This window comes from Mirounga angustirostris, unplaced genomic scaffold, assembly GCF_029215605.1.
Source record: "Mirounga angustirostris isolate CCGP_5_RB_7025 unplaced genomic scaffold, mMirAng1.0.hap1 SCAF_2, whole genome shotgun sequence".
Lineage (NCBI taxonomy): Eukaryota > Metazoa > Chordata > Mammalia > Carnivora > Phocidae > Mirounga > Mirounga angustirostris.
The window spans coordinates 56,726,508-56,743,297 of record NW_026991710.1 but is presented as its reverse complement, the minus strand read 5'-3'; the positions used below and the strand labels follow the sequence as shown (position 1 = coordinate 56,743,297).

Sequence of the window (16,790 nt, the reverse complement as noted above, 5' to 3'; positions counted from 1 at the left end):
GCTTCTCCACGAAGAAACCAAGGAGGTGTCCTGAGGAGAACAAGAATGAGGCTGAATGCTGTATGTAAGCGTGAGAAGTAGCACCTGCTTAAGCAGTCACATGGTGATGGCTCCGCACCTGCAGAGGGAGGCTGCCTCCCAGGCCAGCCACCGAAAGAAGGGGCAGGTGCACTGCAACAGAAGATAAAAACCATCCTATTGTTTGTTTGTATAATCACTGTTATTTCTTTTTCTTCTCTTTTGTGGAGATAAAAAAATGCAGTGAAGGGGGAGATGCACCTTAGAGATTTAGCTGTACATAATTCTCAACTCCGAATTACCAGTATGATGCAGAACAAAGCAACCACTTCACCTCTGCTAGAAAAGGGTTTTTCATAACCAAATAAATAATGACAACAATTCTTCAAGTTACTGTGCCATCTTCTGTCATTTAAAAGGAAATTAGGGCTTTTTTTCCTTCATGTGTTTTAACCCTCTATAAGGCTTTGATTCTTTGAGGATTTTTAAATTTTTTTTTTTCAGACAGTTACACTCTTTCAAACATGTTCTCTCCACTCCTGTAAATTTGATCCCTTTCCTTCCTCTCTCCCTCCCTCCGTCAGTTCCTTCCTTCCTTCCTTCCTCCCTCCTTCCCTCCCTCCCTTCCTTCCTCTTCTAATGTGTGTTATTTGCCTCTGAATTGTTTTTCTGTATTATCAGCTCCAGAATGAGTGATGGTACTTCAAAGTGACCTGGTGGTGTCTAATTTTAAAATATAATGGCAATTTTTAGAAGAGATGGTGGTTAGAGGAAAAACTGATAATAACTGATATAACTGATAATAAAAAGTAATAGAAACTAAAAGTGAGAACTTAACATGCTTAATGAACCTTTCTCAAATCTAGTGAATACCAGAACCTCTTTCTTTGGCCATTGGCTAACAAGGCTCCAATATAATGTGAGATTCTGTCTTCTAGTGCATGGAAAAGATCAGTCAATTGCTGATGAACAAAAGCTCCTTGAGATGGCTCCTGCTGGTACTAAAGACCCCAAAGACAGTTTTACAGAAAAACCCAAGTCCTACCTTCTTAATATTGGAACCTTTCTAGTGACCCTTAAACCACAACACATATTTTCTCCCCCGAGGTTGCCTATATCTTGCCCAGTCACAAGTTTAATTTCCATTTTACCCAGCATTCATGCATTCTGACTTATTTTTTCAACTTGTCTAATTTCAGACATTTTCACTCCAGATTAGTTCTTAAAGTCTAAACACACACAAATTGCAATTCTCACTCAAAAACTGGACGGGTTTCTGCTAACCATGATATTTTTTTGAGTAACAATCTCCTTTGCAGTAAAATAAATCACCCAGAAAACCATCCCTCTGTTTGCTTCTTTGTAGATGGGATCATCTTCCTTGGGCACAAGAATATATCCAAACACCCATTTTCAGCCTCACTTGCCTTGTCAAATATGAAAAATTCTACATGGAGATTATTTCCTACATTATCTTCTAACTATGTGGATGCGGATTTGTAACTTACCCCATTTACAAAGTGACAGATTTGCAAACCTAATTCCAGGGCCTAGACCAATGTCTGGTACGTTGCAGAAGCTCATGCACCACTGTTGAATAAATGCATGAACTAATTAATTCTGTCCACCCAGTTTCTTCACATTAGCCCTTCCCCCTTCTCTACTTATACCTTAAGCACCTTGGGTTTATAAAAAGTGTAGGACTTCTTTGCAAATGGAACTAACAAGCTCTCTGAAGAATCAGTTACATATACATCAGGAAGATATATGCCTCCTTTGGAAACTAATCTTTTCTTCCAAAACAAATGCTATCTCTTTCCCACTGTCTATAACACACACACACACACACACACACACACAAGCCATAGACAAGCCTTTTGGCTCCAGATATTCAAATAAATTTTGTAGTAAGTCTGAAATCACACAAGAATTTTACACTGGTCACTTTCTATGGGGCCACAATCCACATCCTCTTCCCCATAATCCCACATGAGGCACCCTGCAGGCCCCTTGGGAAAGTGTAGTCATCCATATAGGTCCAGTGGTCACCTAGCTAACGAATTTTCCTAGGAATGCCACACAGAGCCCCTGCACTCCTTTTTGAGAAAAACATGATCTTCAGCATACCTGGATCTGACTGGTAATAAGGCAGTTTAGTCCAGGCTTTTGTTAGAAAATGAAAACAATGACTACTGTTTGGGAGGTAGTAATGTGTGCCCCAGATGTTCAACATGGTGAGTTAACATTCACTACACAACACTAATTGCAAAAGAGAGCAATGCAGCCCTGCATCATGAGGTTCTGGGACTTGGTGGTGGTGGTGTAACTGATACTCAGCACCAATGTGACATGACTCAGTCACTAGCCCACAGGGTTCTGCTGGCTCCTTGCTCCACACAAACTTTCTTACATACAGTTAAAGGATCCTGACTTCCACCTACAAAAGCAGCCCCAACCCAGCAACTAGACGATTTTCCTTCTTACATAGGATTTAAGCCCTATTTTACAGATGATAAAACTGAGGCCCAGAGAAGCTCAGTGCAAGGTCCAAGGTCGGAGTTCTTGAAATCTAGTCTCCAGACCTCCAGTTCAGTATAACCAAGGATGGGAGAGGAAGCCTCTAGTCAAAATATTAACCTTATCCTAATAAGGTTAGGAGGTGAATGCCAGTCTGTACATATACATTATGATCCCAATAAAAAAATAACACAAAAAAGTAAAAGAAGAGAGAGAAGACTGAGAAATAAAAATTGGATGGAAGCATGCCAAAATGTTAACAATGGCTATGGAGGTATGATGGATGCTTTTTTTCATTTTCTTCTCAATATTTGTCTGTATTTTCCAAATCTTCTGCAATAACCCTTACTTGTCTTATAATATAAAAAAAAAAGAGTGAAAATAAATGTTATAGAATATTCAACTCTGCTTACACTAGAAGTCATCTGCATGAATGGAGACCCATGGATACTTAGGTAAAGCTAAAAAAAAAAATGATAAAAACTTAAAACAACATACTTACCCACCAGCTGTGGGAGAGAAGAAGCCTCCCTGTCCAGCATGATGGATCCCTTCTCCATACATGTCCTCAGCTCAAATAAGCTGTGAAGGGACAGTGTGGCCACGTGGGGCTTGCTCCATCTTTCCCCACCCTGTTCCACTTTTTCTTCAAACTTAATCCACCTAGGAACATGAGATTAATGAACAGCAATTAAAAGTATTCCAACCTCCTCTGGAAATAGCTACGTCAAGCCCGCCATCTCCACCCCCACCAGCACTTCCAAAATGTCTCCTTTGGTGTAGTCTTAAAAGTTTATTGTATCATTAATTGCATTACCCTTATAAACACACCAAACAGTCACTAGACTGTGTTCCCCTGGTGTTAGAGAGAAAGAAAATAAACCAGAAGGATCCAAAGCATCCTTGGTTTTATATCTGTCCATATGTAACCATGAAATCCTGAAGAATGATTATTTTGCTAAATTTTTAAAATAACACAGGAAAAATGTGCATTTCAAAATTTCATGAAAGCCCACACTGTGTAAAAATAACCACTATTGTGAGAATTCTGTTGTGACTTCACAAGGCAAGTTTATGTAAGTTGAAATATCAGTTATGAACCAATATTTATCTTAATTATTTGAAAAACATGGTATATGACGTGGTCAGATGAATATAAAATTCCCCTTTAACACTTAAAGGGGGCCAGTATATGCGGCTATGTCTTACTCCGTATTTCTCAGCTGACACACATTCCCTTCTCATTGAGATTCTAATGGAAACTTTACCCTTCAAGTCTGGCTCCACATGTGTTTAAAAATACACAAGTTCTGTGGGGCGCCTGGGTGGCTCAGATGGTTAGGCATCTGCCTTCAGCTCAGATCATGATCCCAGGGTCCTGGGATCGAGTCCCGCATCGGGCTCCCTGCTCTGCGGGGAGCCTGCTTCTCCCTCTGCTTCTGCCTCTCTCTCTCTCTCTCTCTCTCTGACTTTCATGAATAAATAAATAAAACATTTAAAAAAAATTTTTTAAATACACAAGTTCCGTGAACAACACATCTATTCTGATAACAGATCTCCTATTAACCTTAGCAATGGAACAAACAGCCCACTTTCATAGTTTCTTCTTTCTAAGATTCCTAGATGTCTTGATAACTTGGCAATATAGAGCAACTTTTTAAAAGTGTAATGGAAATGAAAACAAAACACATTTGACAGTCTTTATATCCCATGTATTGCACAGACGCTTTCTACACTGGTAAAGGAAAACACGAAAGCATCATCATTTTGCTATTCATGATGACCCAAAGAAAAATGCTTCTTTCTCTCACTTCAAACCTTCTGAAAGATATTGAAAAAGATACAGAGGGGGTTAAAAAATTGTTTTCCTACAGTCTTCACCCGAAGGTTTAATGATTGAAAAATGTTTTCCTAGAAAAAGCTAAACGCTCACCTAGCTCACTAAAGATGAGAACAAAGGGCAGAGATCAGAGGAAGCTCTACATAAGGTATTATTTATAGACTTCTCACCACCCCCAGAGGAGGCAAAAAAAAACACATTAGTAGAACCAGGAGTGAAAACAGATCAAGAGATCAGCCACAGAGTCAAAGAAAATTTAGAATTTTAATCAAGCCCAATACTCATGCAATTGAGAAGTATTTAGCCATATCCAAAGCCCCCATCTGCACTCCTCTCAGGAAGCCTCTCCCACCCAGGGCACTCCCACATGTCAATGGTAACCTTACTTCCAACCTCACCCTCAATTCCGAGACCCTCTTCCTTTCCTTTGTATCCCTCCAAAATGTAAACAGTGGAGAGTTTTACGTATTTTCCTCAAAAGTTAAAAAGCCCACATGACCACCAAAGTTCTAAAGCTTCAGAACTGGACCTTGTTTCTTTCTATACAAGTAGTTGTGAAACACCCCAAGAGAGAATAAAAGACCCTTAATATTCGTGTGAGTGTGTGTGTAATTAAATTAGTAGTTCTTCCCTTTGGTTGCTATTAGTCCCACAGAAATAGAAAGAAAGGGGAGAAAAATGACAATTTTACATCATACTCTTATTGAATTCTATGGATTTGCCAAAAAAGATAAAAGGTAACTGGAGTTATTTCAAGAGTAATCATTTTACAGCGTATATTTCATTGATTAACTTTAGGTATCTTATCTTTTTTTTTTACATGCTAATTTGGAAAAAAAAATTTTTTATTCTTATGTTAATCCCCATACATTACATCATTAGTTTTAGATGAAGTGTTCCATGATTCATTGTTTGTGCATAACACCCAGTGCTCCATGCAGAATGTGTAGGTATATTATCTTTTCAAGCTTGCTCACACAATCTTTAACCATGTTTGTTGATAACTGTTACATAAATCATATTACATTTTTAAAATAATTTTGAAGAGGGGGTTGGGGGATGGGTGAAATAGGTGATGGGGATTAAGGAGTACACTTGTTGTGATGAGTACCAGGAGTTGTATGGAAGTGTTGAATTACTATATTGTACACCTGAAACTAATACAACACTGTATGTTAACTAACTGGAATTAAAATAAAAGCTTAAAATAAAATAAAATAAAATAAAATAAAATAATTTTGAAGAGTACTTTCATTGAAGTATAATTAACATAAAATAATCTACTAATTTCAGGTGTACATCATAGTGAATCATATTTACATTTGATGTTATAATTTATTACTCAAGATAAGACTCTAGTATATTAAAATATTCAATAGTATATAAAACCATGTCAGGATTACATATAAGGATGTTATCTATAAAGAGTGTAGTGACTCCTTGTTTTTATTCCTGAGAGAATTCTTATTAGCTGAGGGATAGAATCTTAGGTCATAGGATTTAAACCCAAGATAAATAACAAAAGCCAGCTAGAAACTCAGTAAAAGCATTCATGTCCCTCTTATTTCTACTGAATGAGTCCCCCCACCTTCCTATCAGTTGCCAGAAATCTGTATTGCCAAATACACACATATGTGAGAGCGGCTCTTTTCTGCCATCATTCTCACCTGTCCAAACTATGTAAGTTTGGTGGGTAGTGATGTACTATATGTTGGTCTAATTGAATTTTAAAAAAAGGGGGGGATAGTGATGTACTATACGTTGGTCTAATTGAATTTAAATAAAAAAGAATGGAGGACACCTGGGTGGCTCAGTCAGTTAAGCATCAGACTCTTGGTTTCCGCTCAGGTCATGATCTCAGGGTTGTGAGATCCAGCCCTGCATAGCCACACTCAGCAGGGAGTCTGCTTCTCGCCCTCTCCTTCTGCCCCTCCCCCAACTTGCATGCTCTCTCTCGCTCTCTCTCTCTCAAATAAATAAATCTTTAAAAAACAAAAGGAGCAAAATGACTGCATTCTTTTGTGACCAATCTTTAGTTTCATTCCTCCCCACAGTTTGTATTGTAGATGCAACCTGACTAGACTTAAATATGACTTAACAGGTTTTAATAGTACATTTAGAAATCATAAATCCCAACCAGCTTGGATATATGGAATAGCATTACTCACCCTCCTGGAATACACCAGCCCTTTAGGTCAAGATGTAATTATAAAGGAATGAAAACATAAAATCTCACAACTAGCCAGTTCCTTAGAATCTACATTCCTAAGGGATAAGTATTATATCATAGTTCAGTTTAACATCTATTTCACTTTGAGGTTAGTAAATATTGAATGTTGTGATGATGTCATATCATAGCACAGCTAACAACATACGGGAAACTCTGGGATAATGGCTATTAAGTTCCCTTAAAATGTATTGCTCTGATTGTTCAAGGAACGGAGTATACTTCCAACATATGCTTTCAGACATAAAGTAATGGTTTGCCCATTTAAACAGATTGTTTGCATGCAGTGTCATTTCAGAAACTATATATGCTATGTCTATCCTCCTCACATACCAAGGACAAATTTGAAAAAAACCTGAAAACTACTCAATTCAAATCAGAACCCATTAAAGAAAAGGCTAAGGCAAAGGTACCAAAGTTCAGCCTACCCGAGTGCCAATGAATTTGTTAAGGTGACTTAGAACCATGTAATTACATTTAAAAAAAAAAAAAGACATTTTTACTGTAAAATGTACTATAAGCTACTATCTACCCTTCATAGTGACTGTGAATAACAATATATTTGCAATAAGTTTCCTACTTTTCCTTTTGTCTTGGTACTTGACATTTTATAGGAAAATTAATTTCAGAAGTCAGTTTTTTAAATGCTTGCAAATACAAAACTGCTGTAACTTTGGAGGAAGAGTTTATTAGGTAAAGTTTATTTCAAGGTCTTAGAAGAAGAAGAAAGTACATTGCAGTTTTACGCACTTTGAGTGACAGCCAACCAAACAGCATTTCGCTCGTTTATTGAAGAAATAGAAGGCCCACTGGGAATCACTGAATTTTGCAACTTTCCAATCATATGATTAAATATGATTAAGAAAAGACAAGACCTCTAACTTAAAACAAGCTAATTTTACAGTGGAAAATAGACATGACCTTTGCCCTAGAATATAATCCAACTATATAAGACTATTAAAATAACAAATTTCTTGCTAACTAACAAGTGCCTCATTACATAAAAGAAGCCAACACTAGTGTGTATCTGCAGTAAATTATGTTTTTAAGGAGAACTCTCAAATTTCTAGATCAACTGTGAAAGTTACTGCAAAGCAGTATATGTGATTACATGTAATTACACAGACGATCAGATGCCTTTTCCTTCAGCCTTTTTCTTACAGAAGAAATAAACTTGTTCTGAAATGGAATGTTCCAAAGTAATCCAGTAGAGAAAAGACAGAGAAGTCAGTGTAGATTGGGAAAAGAGGACTCTCTCTCTAAATCCCCAGGGTCAGGACGCATGTCTTGCTTGATGGTCATGCCCTGAAATCAGGGTTTTCCAGACGTTGGCTGGGTCAGTCTGCCAAGCAGAAACACAAATGGGTGTTCAACTGTGCTGTCCCACTGGAACTAAAACATCAATACCCTTTTCCTTTGCTGGCCAGTTTCGTTGAAGCTTGTGACCGCTTTCCTTTTTACCCAGGTTTGGCAACAAAAACTAAACCACATTGGGGAACTGACCTTTACCATATATTCTTCAAACAGTGAAGTCCAACATTATCCATCTGAATATTCACTGAAGGAAAACTGAAAGCCAATAACCATTTTTACAGAGACATCACCGTCTCAAAGAAATTAAGAGCTTGGGATGGTGGGGAATAGCAGTAGCCCTTCTTCCTGGCTTTGGCCCAATACCAAAGCTGGACCATGACTTAATTCTTTCACCAGTTTGTGTCATGGACCTATTAGTTAATGCCTATCCACCTAGAAATTCTTAACAAGGAGCACAGGCTTCTTCACTAATACCAAATACTCCATTATAATTACTGCTACATTACTAAATGTCAGTATTCAAATAAGCTAACACTCAGGAATACTCTTTAAAAAAAAAAAAAAGTATTCTCGGCATTCCACTCATCATATACGCTTCTCAGGTCGAATCATTCTATCCTTTGCACAGTCTTCAATTTGTGCTTTATGCTGGAAGAGCCAATAAAAATCCAAAGTTCTAATTTTTAGGAAAGGGAAAAGCAAGGGAAAGATGCGAAAAAAAGGGGGTGGTAGAGTTGGCTGAACTTCAAACTTCATATAAATAAAGACTTCCCTTGTTCATAATTTTACATGACTATTGTGCCTTCCAGACTTAAACTGGTATGTTTTTCCTACTACTGAAACCATTCTCTTTATTTTTTGAGATAGAGCTTAACCTGAACTTCCTGACTAAAACTGAAACTGCAGTAATGCTGAGAATCAATGGAGGATATTTTGGGTCAAATCAAATCATTAGCTACCTAAAAAGCATAGAACATTAAAAGGGGTAGAATTGTGTCCTGTGGGGGTGTGGGCTCACAGTAGAAACTACATTAAGCTAGAGAAGTCTAGCGGGTTAGTTCTCTATGGAATAAAATAGTCTATAAATTGGGGTTTTCACAGAAAAGCAAAGCAAGTTTACAAGTCAGCCAGAAAAATATTCATAGCACATTTTCATATATAAAATGAATCCCTTCTAAGTATTAAACTTCTTTAGTCTGATAGGTTTGAGAGTTGTTAGTGGGGAGAAAAAGCCCTATCATCTCTAGAAACCAGACCTCTTAAATGGCAATCAGAAATTACTGCAAAAATGTTCTGAAGTGGGGTATGTTGCAAGAACTAGAGATGACTAAAACTCTGAATCATTTCTGGAGGCACAATCACCTTCCAACCTCCCAACAGGATTTCGGTGGAGCTAATTCTGTTAACACATATTTCTTGACCATGGACAGTGTGCCAGGTAGTTGTAGGAACTAGAGATATAGTTATGTACAAAACAACTAAAAATTCCTGCCCTCATGGAGCTTTAATTTAATGGGAAGAGAAAATAACAAGATATGCACTATGCTAAATGGTGATAAGTGCCAAGGAAAACATAATGGAAGAGGGGGTTAGAGAGTGTTGGGGGACTTTTTAGATTTTAGATGGGATAGCCATTGAGAAGGTAATATTTGAAAAAAAGACCTGAAGGAGGTGAGAAAATGAGCCATGCAGACAACTGGGGTGGGGGAGGGGGGTCACAGCAGGGGGGCAAGGAGAGGATTTCAGACAGAGGGAACAGCAAGTGCTATGTCCCTGGCATAGAAGCATGACTGGCCAGTGAGTGAACAAGGAGGGGGAGAGGAAAGTAGGAGATAAAGTCAAAAAGATCATGGTGGATTGTTCATGCGGGAGGTAAGGGCAGGTGCAGAGAGATGGACTAATTAGGAAGCATTTACAATAATCTGTATAAGAAACAATGGCAGCTTGGACCTGGATTGTGGCAGTACTGAATGTGAGATGTGGTAAGATTCTGAATATCTGAGTATCTTTGAGGGTAAAATAAATAGGGTTTACCAATGGATCGAGTAAGGAGTGTAGGGAGAGGCAGAAGTCAAGGAAGATCCCAGTGTTTCTGGTTTGAGCAACTAGAAGAATGGCGTTGTCCATTGTGGTAGGGAACTCTGCGGGAGGAGCTGATCTGAGGCATGTAGATCAGAAGCTCAGTTTTAGATACGTTACTTCAAGAAGTGTGTATTAGCCATCCAATTATGTGTTTTCAGTCATACAAGGAAAGAAGTCTGGGCTAGACAACTTAATGGGGAATGGCAGCAGCATACTGATGAATTAGTTTGAAACTTCAAACACAGGTCCTCCTCTGACCTGTATCAGTGGTGTACTAGGTACCTTTGGTCTGTCATTCAGCTGTCCGTCAGTCAGAAAGAGAAGAATTATCACAGAACTCCAGCTTTGGTCAGGTAATATATCTAAGAAAGTATGATATTTAGAAAAGCTGTTTCTAAGGCAATCAATTCTCAACTAACCACACTCAACAAGTATTACTGAGCACCTGTTATAGTACCAGGCACAGTGAGGCACTGGGAATACAGTCATGAAAGACAGACATGATGGTCCCTGCTTTCAGATGAATCAGTGTAATGAAGGAGACAAAATGAAAACAGTAATATCACACTTACATTTAATTAAGCAGTAGTAAGTGTGGCACATCCCATCCAGAACTTAGAGAGTGTAGACTGGTGTGAGTATGTTTCTTCCTGGACAGCCCCTCCTCTCCCACCACCAACACATGGCGCACTCCCACCACACATTCTCTCCAGCAGTCCAGTCTCTCAGGGGCTAATGACATCACCAAAAATGACACATGTGTTCTCAAGGAAATAGAGTCTTCAAGGACAGTAAAGTGTTCAAAATTATCTTCACTGTAAGAAGCTTACATGAAAGTTCTACGTCCATCTCAGTGTTGAATTACCTACACAGTGAAGTGTCACCTCTCCACCCTTCTGAGACCAGAGGTCACATAAAATATAGTCCGCCTTGGACTGAGAGAGAAAGCAGAAAGCTACACCCGAATTCTACTCTATGATAGGTACTCACACAGAATTTCAAGAAGAAAACATGAATCAAAGTAACGCTTCTGGTCATAACTGACTAAACTAGTATATACACAGGGATAGATATACTATGCTATAAACTATGCGTGAAGTTACAGAGATGCAACGCAGTTATCACCTTCCTTGGGTAGAAGAGAACACTCATCTCAGGAAGAAGACTGCGTGAGTATGTGACTGGCCCATAGCAAAGTAGCCAATCAGCAACAAAGCCAAGACTAGACCAAAATCTCCCCAACACTTAATTCGGATGCACCAGTACAATTCTCACTCTGTTGTTTTGTTTTGTTTTTCTCTAGTAAAAGATTCTACTTTGAAAGCCTTCTTTTGGAGGATGTTTATGAACCAAAAGTGTACTTTACGTAGGACTTTTAATTTCCAGGTTATTAGGACTAAGAGAAGGGAATGAGAGAGAATTACTGTATCACGGAAAGAGGTCCTGAAAGGACAAGAATGAAGAGCTTCAAGAGGGAGCAACAGAGGTGGGGAAGCAGAAATGTGCCACAGATAGGTTTTTAATAAGAAGGAGAAAATATTAACAGAAGAGTTAAAACAAGCACACCCACTATTAGTGTCTGAATATTAGAGTTATCCAGCAAATGGAAAATAACATATTTAAAATTAGGTCTCTTCCCTTACTGCTACTGGGAGGGCCAGGAGTAAAATGTAATGATTTTTTTTTTTTCTGGGCACAGTTCAAGTTATGGAAGATATGAAATTACCCATGGATTTTACTAAACTTTTTTTTCTACTGAACTTTCTTTTAAAGCAGATGTTTCCACAAGACCAAACTACCTAGAAATTCTTGGTGAGAAATAAAGGCTTCTCTATCATTATCAAATGAATTAATTTATGAAGCTTCTCTACTATTAAAAATCCTAAATGGCTAAAGACATTCAATAGTACTTAGTATTGCAGTAATGATAATAAATCCACAAACCTACAGAGTGTTAAGTCTCAGTAACTAAACAAAAATTACCAAAAAATCCAATTAACTTGATGAACACTTGATTAGAAATGATATGATGCATGAAGCTTTTAAATATGCTCCAGAAATGGTGTACCCGGCTGGCTCACTGGAAGAGCATACGAATCCTGATCTCAGGGTTATGAGTTCAAGCCCCACATTGGGTGTAGAGCCTACTAAAGAAACTTAAAAAAAAAAAAAAAAAAAGATATGCCCCAGAAAATAAAAGTTCTTCCTTTAATTCTCAAAAGAACCTCATCCAGAAAAGGAAATACAATTGAGTTAGTGGTTCTTTATATCTCATCAACTTTTACTAATCACAGATGATAAAAAATATATTTCTTTCTGATTCTAGAATGACCTAACTAGAAGCGGAACAACAGACATAAATCTCTTTTCCATCTAATCCACAGAAGAAGGTTTTCACTTATTTTACTCTTTTTTTAAACCCAAAGCTACAAGAAGGATTTGATTTGCCTCATTCCTCAGATTGTAAAGATATTATATTGAACACACTTGAAACTTGAGGAAGATACAATAATCTGTGTGTGAGCTTCTTCTGCTCACTTTTCTATTCTCAGTACTTCATTAGTGCCTGACATATACTATGCATTCAAAAAAACACCAGTTGAATTTGATTTGAATTAAATTGCAGACTATAAAAGGTGTATCTTAACATTATTTTGCTTGTGAAAGGGAAATATATTGAATCTCCATGCAATTATGACAATGGGAGACCAGTAACTGCATTATATCAAATTCCTTATATTACATAATTGTTCTATGTCCTAGAAGATACGGTGTGGAGTATATAACTTAATCTATATGTAGAAAGAAAGAAAAGTTCTGTTATCATGAGAAGAACGAAACCTTAGATATTTCTGTAGTGCTTAGGAATTTACAAGGTATTTCCATATATATACATACATATAGGCATGTATGTAAATATCTGTGATATAATTAGATAAATATTAAATAAAATACATAAAGATATATTACATATCTTATATTGCATACATATATATGTAGTAGGTATTATTATCCATTTTTTATTGATGATGAAATCAAAGTTCTGAGACACTGAGTGCTATGCAGCTAACAGGTGACGGAATCTGAAATTTAACTCAGGTCTCTAAACTCCAAATTCAAGTGAACCTTCTACTTGCTTTCGTGGATACTTAAAAGATGACAGGTTTTTCCTTGGAATAATGGCAAGTCTGTGGGTAAACATGTCTTTGCAACCTCCCTCCTAAATGCAGAAACTGTGGATACATATCTCTAGGCTACCATGTTTGGATGCTTGCGTTTATCTCTTTAAGATATTTTACTATTAAATAGCATATGAACACAGATTTACTTCTAATTCTTTATAAAAGTTAAAACTGTAACAACATGAATCAATGTAACAATGCTCCAGCAGTGAAATAAAGGATGTCCTGCATCCACATCAATGTAACAGAGAAGAAAAAGAACCCTTTTATTCCTTAACCCAGCCAACACGATGCTCCTCAGTTATTCAAAGGTGCTCACAGACAGCGATCTTGCCCTGCACTTGTTTCCCCAGGTCAGCACTGCACAGCCAGTCATGCCTCACCTCGCCGTCTCCTTCCACTCCATCTCCTGCCCATCCACGGCCAGCAGCTCATCCAGTTCGGTGAAGAGCTGAGGGGGTGCTGGGCTGTCATCCTCCTCGCCCAAGATGAACCGGATACGTTCTGCGGCAGGAGAGACTGCAGAAGTGAAAATACTGCGGTTAAACACGGGCTGGACAACCCTGAGGAATGTGTAGCTTCGAGCTCTTCCTCTGTCCCCAAGGCTGTTGGACTTCCCTGCCACGTTTTCCATGGACATCCTCCTTGCTGAGCCTCCCTTTTCCCCAACCTACACACGAAAAAAACTCAAAGCCCTTCTCTGCTCCTTCGGTCCTAAACTGTATCTCAGCTCGCCACCACTCTCTAGGATAGGACTCCAGTTCTGTGTGGTGTGTGACAAAGAACCTTTAGCCCTCAGATGAGCTGAGGTCCAACCGCATGACCTTCCCTCCTTCCTCACTTATGACCCATCCAAAATTATTAGATAGAAACCAGCCTGAGCCAATCACTTTTTCTACAGCAGTGGGAGGGGGCAGAGCACCCCAATCCTGAGTTTCCCCCAGGTCCTCGCCTTCCACCCACCTTCCCTCTGTCCAATGCCTAAAGCTCATGCTCTCACAGGATCCTCGCCTGTAACTGGCTAAGTGCAAAGCTGATGAAGAATATTTAACAAGATGGGGCCTCTTCTTTACATAAGGGCAGTACCCAAAAATGTTTAGTCATGCTTCAATGCACTTGAAAAACAAGCCCAAGTAAAATATTGTACACCTGAGGAAAAAAATTTTTTCTGACACACTCAAGCACATAATTGAATGCCCTACTAGCTCCTTTTGACCCTATCTCCTGAAAATCATATAATGAAAAATTAACTAGAACTTCCCTCAGGCTGTGGGTTATTTTCCCCTTCTTCTTTTTTTTTAAAGAAAAGGAAAGCCTTTGAGAACTAGTGATCATATTACAAAACTAAGGCCCACAGATACTCTTTATAATATCTGGGCAAAACCAAGAATGGTATATACATGTGAATATAGTCCAGGTACACAGATATATGTGTATATACATATATATGTATACACACACAGACACACACACACACATTGTAGAAATAGGTGTACTCAACCTAATAAAACAAGAATATTCCTACCATCTGAAAACTACGGTAATACAGGACAATATGAAATTCCACAGATCAAAAAATACTACAAACCCATGAAAAATATTCAACCTAACTAGTAATCCAAAACTAATTATTAAAATAAAATACACGTTTTACCTATGAAAATAGCAAAAATGTAAAAAAAATGATAATCCCAATATTGCCGGAGATTTAGGACACATGCACCAGCACCTCTCAATTTATGTCACTGAAAGAAGCCTAAATGGGAACCTCTCTCTGAAGGGAAATCTGGAAGGATATGGAAATGTTTTAAAAGTGTATACATCATGTGATCCAGTAATTCTACCACTAGAAATAATTCATTTCAGAGAAATAATAGTTGTTACCTCAAAGACAAAGGTGACTAATGCAACACTGTTTATCATTGAGAAAAACAGAAGAAGCCTAAATGTCCAAAAAGGAGGACTGGTTAAATAAATTACACTACAACTATTCAGTAAATCACCATGTAGTTATAAAACATGAAGTCGAGATTATCATTTTTTTACATATATGAAATGCTAAATGAAAAATAAAATTGCAAAGTCATATGAATAAAGTGATCCCATGCCAATAAAGAAAAAATACACATATATCCATAAAATAAAGTCTGGAATTGAGGGAAACCCTCACTATGCATGGTTCCAAGGTGTGTGAATTTCAGTCACTGCCATTTAGTTAAAGAACACCAGTCCCCCAGTAATACAGCTTAAATTTCAGTTAGGATAGTATATTAACTGTGAGTAATTACATAAAGTACAAACTTCACTGCTAGCTCTTCAGTCCATAAATTACTATGTTAATAACACAAATGCATCATGATCAGTGACCGATCATAATGCTTCTTGCAAAGTCTGCCAGTGATTGGTCACTGCGCATTTGTTACTCGTTCATGTACAGACAGCAAAGTGTGTACCCGTGTTGTCTTCATGTCAAAAGAGGAGAGTGGCCAACAGAGATGAAAGTAGAGTACAGAAACAAAAAGTGATCTGGTGGAAATGAAATCCATGTCGAACGTAAATGGAGTTATCAAAGACAGAGCTGCTCATGGGGATGCTGACAATGCTGCCATTCACCATGCGAGAGAATCTAGACAACAGTCAAATAGTACACAGTGAAGGCAAACAACATAAATAAGGAAAGTAGTTGGACCAAAATGACAAAGATGTCCCAGAGGAAGTGACGCTGGCAAAAAAAAAAGAAGAAGAAGAAGAAGAGGAGGAGGAGGAGGAGGAGGAGGAGGAGGGAGAAAAGGAAGAAGGCAGAGGAGGAGGAAAAAAAGCATTTCACATTAAAGGAACTCTCAGAGACATTTCTTGACATGGAAAGCACAAAGGATAAAATGTTGGAAGCTGATCCAAAGTTAGAGAGGAGTATGCAATTCATCGGGGCATAGAAAAGATGCTTGCTCCATTTCATAAGTTGTACAACAGGAAGAAGGCAAGCATTACTCAACCCACTCCTGACAAGATTTTACAAAGAAATAAAATACTTTAATCGCAGTATTTCTGACATTCTAAATTAGAGTTTAGTTTAAAAATTAGTACTAAATACTAGTTGTATTATTTTTTTCATTTCCCTATACCTTTATAACCAAACAGCAAGAGAGATTTTAATGACATGGCAAATATTTTTTAAAGGTCAAAGAAAAATAGTAACTTCTCCCATTGATTATTACGATTGTTTTGTACAATTTTAGCTTGAATAGTCATATTTATGGCCTTGCCCTACCATGCAATGCAAAGACTGCCTATATATACACCTTTTAAATGTTATACAGTTTATTTCCAGGGCTTCTATGTTCTTCCTTTCACATGTCTATCAGCTCTACAGGGTACACAATTCATCCATGCATTCATTCAGCAATATTTATTGAGTACTGTCTTTGCCCTAAATAGGCTTTGTTTCAGGCTCCAAAGATAAAGCAAAAAACTTGACACCGAGATCCTTGTTCTTATTAAGTGTACATGCTAGGAGGGGCAACAAACATTACCCAGTTGTTTGGTTAGTGAATAATTAATTGGTTAAATGAATAAATTGGTACATAAACCAACAAAAATATCTGCAAACTGT

General features: G+C 37.8%; 1 protein-coding gene across 7 annotated transcripts in view; it reads right to left on the bottom strand.

Annotated features, from left to right (window-relative positions):
* SLC4A4 (solute carrier family 4 member 4) overlaps positions 1-16,790 on the bottom strand; it is a 351,609-nt gene that overhangs the window by 196,096 nt on the left and 138,723 nt on the right. For all 7 annotated transcript variants that reach the window (XM_045881041.3, XM_045881040.3, XM_045881042.3 and 4 more), the window contains exons 4-5: positions 13,564-13,699; positions 3,038-3,198 (exon numbers count right to left, since the gene is read on the bottom strand). In XM_045881041.3, the coding sequence (XP_045736997.1) occupies positions 3,038-3,198; positions 13,564-13,699 (297 nt within the window). The remainder of the gene's footprint in view (positions 1-3,037; positions 3,199-13,563; positions 13,700-16,790) is intronic.